We start from the raw sequence: 10,696 nt of genomic DNA, 5'->3' as shown, positions 1-10,696 counted from the left end.
ACAAACTATTTTTAGTGAACGTTCCGTACGTTCACTACAACTAAGCTTAATATTAATAATAAAAATTAATAATGAACGGTTTTTGCTCAGAATTTACCAACAGTTGGTCTGTATTTATGTTTGACAATATCACACTTTATAGAACATTTATTTGAACAAAACATGAATTCTTCTTTTATTTAGCAAGACTAAACTGCCCTTTATAATTCTAGACTCCCCATTTTTCCAACCTAAAATTTAGGAAGCCCGGCTCTTTTGATGAAATTGTTGACATTTTGCCCAAATATTTGTCCGTCATCGATCATGATGAGCGGTCGTTTGTGGCATGAATCTGTCTGTTAAAAAAAAATAGACAACAACATACAGTTTCCAATTCAACTCACAAAGTAATCAATGGAGCTAGTACGCTCGACACATTTAATGACTCTCTTTATCTTTAGATCATGGAAATTAACGACCTCAAAATTGGCAAAGCTTTTCCTAATGGTTTTGGGGTCGTCATAGTCATACCAACAGGGACTTGGTCTAATAGACCATGTTTCTTCTATCCCTTCTTCGTCTATCCCCCAAATTTCACATTTAATTGATTTGGTTGGGAGGGAGTTTTTATCTAAAAATAAAGTTGCGGAGAATGCTGTATTACAGTCTGCTCTGAAGAATGCATATATTCATTATTTCATCGGACATTATCCTCGATAAATCACTTTGTGCCAAGGTGAAGATAACAAAAAACGACAGTATCGTCTGTAAGTGTAATTATAAAATTATACAGAATGCTACAACTCAGCTCTGGCACACAGACTCTCCTTATATAATAACATCTATTTATAAACGAAAGAGCACATAAAGTAACCTGGCACGCCAGTCCCTGTGCGCGGCGCTCTTTTCAAGCTTCCTGAACACCATTACCTGGGGACCCCAGGCTATTATGTTCATAATAAAGATTCGGTGGAATGACAGGCTGAGCGCCGCCCAGTAAGAACACCATAGTAACACCATAGTAACACCATTATATCACCATAATAACATTATAGTATCACCATAGTAACAGTTAACACCATGTAATACTAATAACGGGGGTGATGCAACGTCAATTAATGTCAGTATTCCATAAAAACCCCAAACTGACATTGACATTAATTGACATTAATTGACATTAATTGACATTAATTGACATTAATTGACATTAATTGACATTAATTGACATTAATTGACATTAATTGACATTAATTGACATTAATTTGTCTTGAAATTTGAGATTATCATTATTCGATACATATTCAAGATATTCACGTCTATCATGTAAGTTAGACCGGTTCAAAAAAACAAAGTCCTTGAATAATTATGAGTATGTTCTTATCTGTTGATCCTTAGGTTCAAAGACCACCAAAAAAAATTTCAGCTTCCAACTCTTCCATCTTCGGTCCCCACCGGCCGCGCCCATATTTTATTGTTTTCTTGATACTTCGGCGGCGCGCGCTTCGCGCGCGAAAAGTGGCATGCAACGTATGTCAATTGTTTTCTTATACAGGTAAAATATTTAGAATCGGCTTTTTTAGTATGAAGGAGTAATGTTAGCTGTTTAAGATTCGTTATTCAAATATAAATGTCATGAAGGCATTTCGTTTAGTGGGTTCTAAATTCTGATGATGTTGAAAACCACGCCCTTGGATGGCCACGCCCATTTAAGAAAATTAAATTTCGGAAAACCGTATTATTTTAGTTTTATTGTTTAATGATCTGAATTTTTTCACATTTCACATTTCCATATGTGATAGTAGTGAATAAATTGATGATATAAACGTTCTAAAGTGCTAAAAATATGGTAGAACTACATAATCTCTGGTCGAAAAATATCGTGTCAATTAATGTCAGTATTCCAAAATTTTGTAAAACTGACATTGACATTAATTGACATTAATTGACATTAATTGATATTAATTGACATTAATTGACATTAATTGACGTTGCATCACCCCCGTAATAACACCATGAATATGATAACACCATTACTCATTAGTCATCATGACTAATAATACTGGTAATACAACTACATTTAACTACAAGTACAGTAATTATAAGTACATGCTATAAGTTCAGCTAATCAAATGTAATTATAACTCCGTGTCTGATGTAGTGAATCTAAAATATGGGTATAAGCTGACTATTGTATACATTTTGTTTGTCTTATAGTTATACTATAATTTCCAGTTATGTTTTCTATATTTACCACAGTCTCCTTTCATTTTCATCAGCTCTTGTTATTCTTCAAGTGATTGGGTTTGTTTCTTTTGACGATCCTTTTACCATCTACACCAAGACTAAAAGTCGGTTACTCGTACTTGGATAATGAATATTCAGAATGACAACGAAGATACTATCTGCCCTAGTTACTTATACTTGTCTGGCTAGCTAGCTATCCACAGGTCAGTCCGGCAGTGATTGGCAGTCTGTTAAAACCTCCTTAGGCTGAATATTATGCTTGCTTCTCATTTGATCATGACTTATAATTTGTGTCATAACAAATGATGGCCATTTAAAATCCCTTTTTGAATCACCCTGAATATAATAGTGTATATATTAGAAATAAGTTTCGTTATCAGCATCCGTGCACCAAGCCCTTAACTCGCTGAAGGACTTTCTTAGTTCCGGCCCGGCATGGTTAATGCAATTTTGTATTAGTCAATTCATTTTTAGAAAACATCTATCGAATGAGGAGATTATATATCATTAGGTTTATCCTGTATTTATTAATTTCCTGAGAAATTCTTTTTTATTCTAAGAATTTCGATGGCTTAAACTTAATTTTATGGAATCAGCACCATACGTGATTTTCCTAGAATAATTTATTCTTTGAATTATCCTTTTAAATAGTGAATACGGTCTTTGCATGATTACAAATCACCACAGCCACGTACATGTGGAGCCTTCAGACATGACTCCGACATCGGAGGTAACTCTAAATTTCAGTTAACTCTGTCCAGTCAAGAAGGAAGATTAAACTGTTTGGTGTGCCTGGTTGATGTATGGTTCTTACCGTTCTTTTTCCTCTACCTTTGCATTAACATGGGGTCCTTGAACTTAGTGACTATAAAGTTCAAGGACCCCATGTTAATTTCAAAACACCACCGATTTCTCTACAAATTAATAAGGATAATCCGTAAAAAAAGCTAAAATATCACCTCTCTAAGGCTAACGTTTATATCTATGGCTATTTCTGTGTTTAAGATGCCGGATAATGAAGGAACGTAATTACATTTTCTCAAAAACTTTCCGGAGTCTTCGCCCTTTTAGCACAACAGGCCCTTAGCCGAGGCTGGCCTGTCAGAGGATTCTGGCTACGTGGCTGACATCTCAATCATCAGCAGCCGACCTTTCATGATTTTTGGGTAAGACTAAATATAATAAAGTAATAAGAACCTATGGCTATACCTATTACCTATAGATATTTATTTCTCTTTTGTATTTTTAAATATAAAATATATGGCTTAGCTTTAGCTTTGTTAGTTAGAGGGAAGACACGTGTCTGCTATCACAGTCACATTCACAATCACAGTCACAATCACAGCTACAGTCACTAACTACTGATGAATCGTCCACTGCACTCAGTGAGAAAATCACTTACAACCGCTCACGAGATGAGCTAACTTGATTCCCCCTTGACTTCAGTACGTTACTTTTTGTCATTCTATCAGGTTCTATCACGTTCTTTTGTCCTCTGAGGAAATGGTACTTCTACTTACTTTCCAAGAAAATACAAATTACTTTGGAATTGTGCTCTCTAATTTTAGTCTAAACATCAATAGTGGAAGTGCCATTTCCAAGCGGCGTGATGTATAAGTTATCAAATATTGTTTGTTTGATCTCATTATGTGTTGGAGACCACAGCATGACCTCTTTAGTCCGTCTCTGTGAAATGTTATATTTGTAATCTGATCTTGTCTTGAATTCAATTTCGATGCATCCATTACTGAGTAGGAAGTAATCCTTCATCTTTTCTTTGAATTGCGCTTTTTCTTACCAATAAAAGTATTTCCAGTGAGCTCTAATGATATGTATTCATTTCTAATTTTCTCAGTACTTTTACGTCAGGATCTAAGTCTAACCATTTATCATTTGATTTATGGTTAGACACGACTTTTTTCTGTTTGGTTCATCCTCATTTTGCCAGTTGGTAACCCATACATGCAGGTAACTAATTTCACTTAAAAGACAGTAGAGTTTCTTATCGCGTAGTAACAAAATTTATTCCATGCTTGGCGGTTTTATCAATTCTGTTTTCAGATTCTGACGTCTCACAAAATTAGATTTTCTTATCTCCACGTAGAAATGTGAATTTAAGCGGGAAACTTTGGTAAAAAAGGTCATAATCCAGTTGTGAATTGCGCGGGTAGTTTCTCACCGTCAGTATTTAAATAATCTCTCTAAGTAAAATGACGTTTTACTTACTTAGTTTAACCGATGCTAATTTCTGTGTCTAGTAAATCGTGTACATATATTTTAATTAAAGTTATAATATGTACTAGACACGACACGCAAAGTTATAATATATACTAGACACGACACGCAACGGATCTATTTCAGATTGCAGATATACCCAGCAATGAGTAATGTTGATGACAGTTATTATTAAGTTATTGTTTTATGTTGAATTATATTACATTTAGTGGAAATTAGATTTGTGTGGCTGCAAAGTCCGGCTTACATTATTTCGCTCGCCCAAAAATGTTTAAAACATCACGTGGATTGGGCTTTTACGCTTTTGCAGTCCAACTAAACGGTCATACCTAAATCCCAATCCTAATCCTAACCATGACCCCAAAGATAACCATAACACTAACCACAACGTGACCACTGACCAAACCAGGTTTTGCCCATAGCTCCTCGGGAAAGCATTTTAACCCTATGTCAAGGGGGTGATTCGGAATCAGTGTTTAACAATACAGTGATCTAAGTTACTTTCATGCCCTCAGAGCTCGTTCGCAAGATTTATTTTTCTAAATTTGGGCGGGCGTTTTAATGGGAGCGGTAAAAGTCCCTATTCAAAGGTCATTGTATAATGTATTACTATTACATAATATGTAAGTGTTGCTAGAGGTCATTAGAGGTACACAAAGTATAATATACTGTATGTACTCACTCTACAGGATGGAGATAGCTGTGTTGTCACATTTACATAAACACCTCCTGAAGTTGCTCTCTTACCTGAGAATTGCCACATTTTGTTCAGTTTTGTTGGGTTTGTCAGGCTTTTATTGTCTTAACAGAAAGATGGCCTAAAATTAGTTTCGGTTCTGAGAATCGCCACATCTTTTTAGGTTTTGTCGGGTATATAAGGCTCTTACATAAAAACTGTAACTCTCTCGAATCTGAGAATTAGCACATTTTCTTAAGTTATTTGAGCTATAGGAACTATAGCCATAGGAGCGTTCATTAATCATATCTAACTTCTTCCAGCAAATTTCACGTCCCTTGCTTCGACGTCACTTTTAGGAAACACACATTTTCTCCTGTGCTCTTTTCGTTGGCCTTCATCATACAGTAGGTGAGGTTAAGAAAATGAACCAAGATGCTCGATAATAACTTTAAGTATAAGTGATAGTGTGCTGTGTGGGCGAGTTTGTGGTTGGTCAGATGGGGGTATTTTGAGCTAATACTTCGGCTAAGAAAATGGCATCAGTCATAGAATGATGAGCTTTGTATCGTCTTGTACTTTGTTCCGTTTTGCAAGGCCTCCGGTAATTTTTCTATTCACAAATTTGCATGCTACACCTTTGATATGACCCTCAAAGGTTGATAATTATCAGTTCAAACAAGTATCAAGCCAATTTACCGTGCTTTTAAACAAGCCTGCTGTTAATACGCAACACAATTTTAAAATTATTGCTTAGCAGTAGGATTACTCGACCAATCCGGCTACTCCCGGAATATAGTTGTATCTGTTCACGTGCTGCTCACGTGCTGCCCACGTGCTGCTGTTGCAGATAGTATAGTTGAAAACTAAATTACGGATTTGTACGTGGTAGAGGATAAATTTGATTTGGAATATATCGATCACAGTGCTGGCAAGCACGAGCGGTGTCTTTATTGGGGGTATACTATGTACCCCCTTTACTATTGTACCCCCTTTACTATTATACCCTCTTTACTATTATAACCCCTTTGGTACTCGTCGGAAGCCTCTTTCGTGCACGCGAAGCGTGCACTCCGGCCGCCTCCGGCAGGAGTTTTTCAGGAATTAAGACTCATCGGAAGTCGTTCAGCAGATTTATTTTTAGTTCAAAACATTCTAATTTGATGTCAAAGATGACAGGAATAAAAATAGTTATGTTGAGATTTTTAAGAAATTTGCATAAAATAGTAAAAATACTCGCCAGCACTGTTATACGAAATTCGGTAAAAAACCCAAAATCGCCATATTCAGGTGCCTTAAAAACCATGTTAAAATTGAGTTAGAGATCTGAAATTTTTCAGGGCGTCTAGACGTTGACCAAATCGACTGCAAAAAAAGTTTCAGGTTTCAGGAGCATCGGGAAGTGGGTTTTCTAGAACCCCTGTTTTACGATAGATTGTCGTGATACATATATACATATATTCAGGGATAGACGCTTTGCCAGTCAATTGTAACCTGTATTTAATTGTCCATAGATTCAAAAGTATAAAAGATACAGCCATTTCCGACCACAGGTCTTGCAAATGATTGTTTATACTTTAGTTTACATTGTATAAAAAAATTATATGACGTCATAAACACCCCTTGATGACGTCATCAAGTTAACCGTTTTTAAAACTTGATTTTTGACAAAGTAATAACTTTTAAAATTAATTTTAAACCATTAAGGAGTAATTTTATTCAAAATCTGAGGAAATTTTCATCTTAGATAATTGTTCAAGCATTCTGAAAATCTACCGGAAAGTTTTTCTAGCTTGCTCCTTCATAAAGATATTCGTCATTGAAGTTTGTGCTTTTTTGAAGAATTATTTTATAAAAACGTCAATTTTGCGATTTAGTATTCTCTGGTGTTGGGCCATGCCTTGGGTTGTGGAGCTCAGTTCTGCTTCCTATAGGTATAAATTGTGTCATAGGCTAGTTTTAAAGTTGAAAATCGAAAAGTTGCACACGTTGGGACACGCCCAAATTGATAGAAAATCGCTAAAATCACTGAAAATTGCTGTTTTCGTCATTTTCTGTCAACTTTAGAGTGCCGTTGTGATTACAGTTCTTCTTAAAACACTTTGAAACTTTGCATGCTTATCAAGCTATATATAATTATAAAACAATTACATGCAAAAATTTACGGCGATTCAATATTGGATGCGCACGCAACGTCTGCTCAAAGTTTGCACGTGCGAAAGGTGAGAATTTTGCTCATTCGTGATTTCCAACAAATTCTGCATTGCCACGACAGTTTAATGTCATTATATATGAATTTAATGCCAACTTGAATGAGTATTAAGTGGCATATTCAGTCAGTGATCGACCGATATGCTTCCCTAAACACAAGGAAATGTTTTTAAAGGATAGATTTCGAAATCGTTGAAACTTCCTCCTTATTAATGAAGATATCAGTTTATATTTCGACTTTATAAAGTACCCTGACATTATAATCAAAAAGAGATGATATTTTACCAAAACCCATAATCATGGGTAGAGTGGACCGCTGTCAGTGTCTCTCTTTCCCAAACAAAAGGAAATGATATTACTTTGATTGACCGTTCTCAAATGCAAAATGATACCGAGAATGAAATCGGTCGCTCGCTTTTCCCATTCATTTACAATTGTAATAGATTAAGAAAAACTACCCAAAGGCAGCTGTACTCGGCAATGAAGATTCAATAAACTTCAGCTAATTCAATAAGTAATACTAATAACTACCACCCTTACCCCGAAATACTAGGTATCGACCCGAACGCAACCCAAAGAGATTTTTACAGCATCTGATTGATGTAATCAATCGAAACTTATTACAATTCGTAAGCCGTGAATGAATGGGAAAAGCGAGCGACCGATTTCATTCTCGGTATCATTTTGCATTTGAGAACGGTCAATCAAAGTAATATCATTTCCTTTTGTTTGGGAAAGAGAGACACTGACAGCGGTCCACTCTACCCATGATTATGGGTTTTGGTAAAATAATATTCCAGAATAAGAGATAAAGTAGTGCCTGATTACATTTACTGTTGTGACTTGTGCGTGGCAATTTTGCTATTTGATTACCTATAAACCTCCTCTTATTTTGCATTTTTCCCTGACTTTATTTCCAATTTCAACCGGCCTAACAGGTTATTATCATGTCTGTTAGTTGGAATTTGTTGGCTTTTAAACTTAAAGTTAAAATGAATTATCATTGATAGTACTGGTGTTTCATTTAAATAATCACTCAGCTAAGGCACCCTGCAAATCACATAAAATATGGCTGTCCCCACCGGAAAACAAGGTCTCAGAGGAACGTTCGATTCCTGGAACAACGACAGCAAAAAAGTTACCACCCTTGAATCTAACCACAGGTAGGGGTTTCCACGAATGCTGTAACGGAAATAAAGCAAATTATAGTCTGAATTCCTTTTAAACTCCTTAGCAAATTAGTTTGAATTCCTACTCATTTGTACCAGTTATCGGTTAAGTTCAATAATATAGTTTTTGAGTCCCAAATTGCATTACATACAATCACTGATTAACAATTCCATCACCCAGAAACTAAACTCTAATCTCCTCCAGACAGTCGGTATCGGAGCACCTGACCACGTTCAGGACCACAAAAGAAACCCAGAACAATACCCAGTCTGCCCTGCAGAACATGTTTAAGCAACAGACTGCCACCAACGGCAACAAGAGAACCACTTCCGGGACCGGCAACACTTCTTCCAACACTTCTGTAAGTGGTTGTGAGCTGCAGATAATTTATCGTTCATTTATAATTATCTGATAAATAAGTTGAATATTTTTTGTTTTATAATATATTTAGTCTTTTATAAACCTTAAAAACACACGTGCATTAACTTACGAGATGTATTCTTGTTCGACATAATTCTGGTGACCTGAATGATTTGGGAACAATGAAGTAGTGACAGAGCTTGCTTATTTTTAATGTCCAAAATCATTTTTAACATTTAAAGCAATTTATGATCGAATACTGGTGTTGATCATTAATTGTTTGATGAATCATATTTATAACTTACTATATTGATAAATTGATAGTAAATCGATTAAGTCATAATATTAATTAAGGAAAATACGTGAAAACTAATCTGGGGAAAATAATGATGGTGACCTAAGTTTTGGTAGTCCGAAAGAATGGTCTTTTTTTTCGAAAATCCACCGACTTTCGTACCACTTAAATATGTCTCGTAAGGTAATCAGTTTTGTTTATATATTTCCTTCTTTTCCAGGGTTTGAACAAAGCCAACGAAAAATGTTTCTGTGGCAAACAACACAGTGGTGGTAGAAGAGAGTGCAGCTGGTTCTGTTAAACTCATCGCAAGACTTGGCACCATCACGTGACGTCATCACGTGACGTCATCGCGTGACGTTGTAACGTGACGTCATGCGTGCAGCACGGCTTGGTTTTGCGTTTGTGCTTCTATGTATTTTACCACACTTTGTGTACGTTATCACGGGAATTAAGACATTTCACAATGTTTGTGGTTATAACAAATTTGATGGTGTCATCGGTTAAATTTTTTTTCTCTCTCAGAAGAGACCTTATGAAATATTTCCCATAAAGGGACTTGAATAAACAATCATTAAATAAATGTTTATGTCGTTATTATGAATCAGATCCAACGAATAGAATAACAGAGTTGAATCGAGCATATAGTTATTTTTTGTATCGCATGGTTTAAATGTAATAATTTTCAGTTTTCAGCTAAATTAGTAGCCACGTATTATTCTGTGTACTTGGGGGCCATGTGATGTAATTTTAAGTGTACCCTCGTCCCTCATATGCAAAGTAACATTTTCAATTTTGTAAATGATCTGCAATTTTAACAGGGCACTTTTAGGGTGACTTACCTTTAATGTTTAAGAGCTTTAAGTTTAGGTTGTGACCTATAATAGTTGTGACCACTTATCACTCAAGAAACTTCTCAAAAAGCAGCTTTCATTGTAGTGGTCCCCAATTTCAATGAACAAATGTAATGATATTTTTGATCATCTTATTATCACATTGAAATTTTTATTTTGTTAGCTTATTAATTATGAAATGTTATACATAACATAACAAGTGAAAGTCGCAGCACGTCTGATGGGGCGACATTTATAGTATTAGATGTCGGGAAATGTACTAAATTGTAAATAGCGGGAAATATTCCATTTATGACAGTTTACCTTAACCTGGTATGGAGACCTACAACACGTTTGTGAGTTCACATAGCCATGTCACATCAACATGTGTATATGCGTACTGCGGTCGCGCGCTACTGCAAGCGAGAGGGCTTAATGGTTAGACATTAATAGAGCAACGTTGTGAGTTATAAAAACTATAGTAATAGTTCCCAGAAAACCTTACTGGCTGGCCGTCAGGCCGTCATATTACTAGAAGTAGAGGTGGTCTAATTTAAACAAATGGCGCTAGGTAGTGCGCCATCGACAGTGAGCCGCGAGTGCCGACTGTAGGATGGTTTTTTAGCGCTAATTTCGGCCAGCACAATTTTCTTCAAACAAATAGATATTGAGTATCTTTCGCGACCTCCAATT

At 35.8% G+C, this 10,696-nt stretch overlaps 1 protein-coding gene across 1 annotated transcript in view; it reads left to right on the top strand.

The window, feature by feature from the left end:
- The window catches only part of LOC134820894 (uncharacterized), a 44,289-nt gene extending 34,125 nt beyond the window's left edge, over positions 1 to 10,164 (top strand). Inside the window, exons 2-4 of the mRNA XM_063831544.1 lie at positions 8,384 to 8,508; positions 8,720 to 8,876; positions 9,391 to 10,164. Coding sequence (XP_063687614.1) covers positions 8,414 to 8,508; positions 8,720 to 8,876; positions 9,391 to 9,471 — 333 coding nt within the window. The 5' untranslated portion in view covers positions 8,384 to 8,413 and the 3' untranslated portion in view covers positions 9,472 to 10,164. The remainder of the gene's footprint in view (positions 1 to 8,383; positions 8,509 to 8,719; positions 8,877 to 9,390) is intronic.
- The last annotated feature ends 532 nt before the right edge of the window (positions 10,165 to 10,696 follow it).

This window comes from Bolinopsis microptera, chromosome 9 (assembly GCF_026151205.1).
Source record: "Bolinopsis microptera isolate Bmic1 chromosome 9, MBARI_Bmic_1.0, whole genome shotgun sequence".
NCBI classification, from domain to species: Eukaryota; Metazoa; Ctenophora; class Tentaculata; order Lobata; family Bolinopsidae; genus Bolinopsis; species Bolinopsis microptera.
Note: the sequence above shows the minus strand (reverse complement) of the source record. Positions and strands in the feature narration are given on the sequence as shown.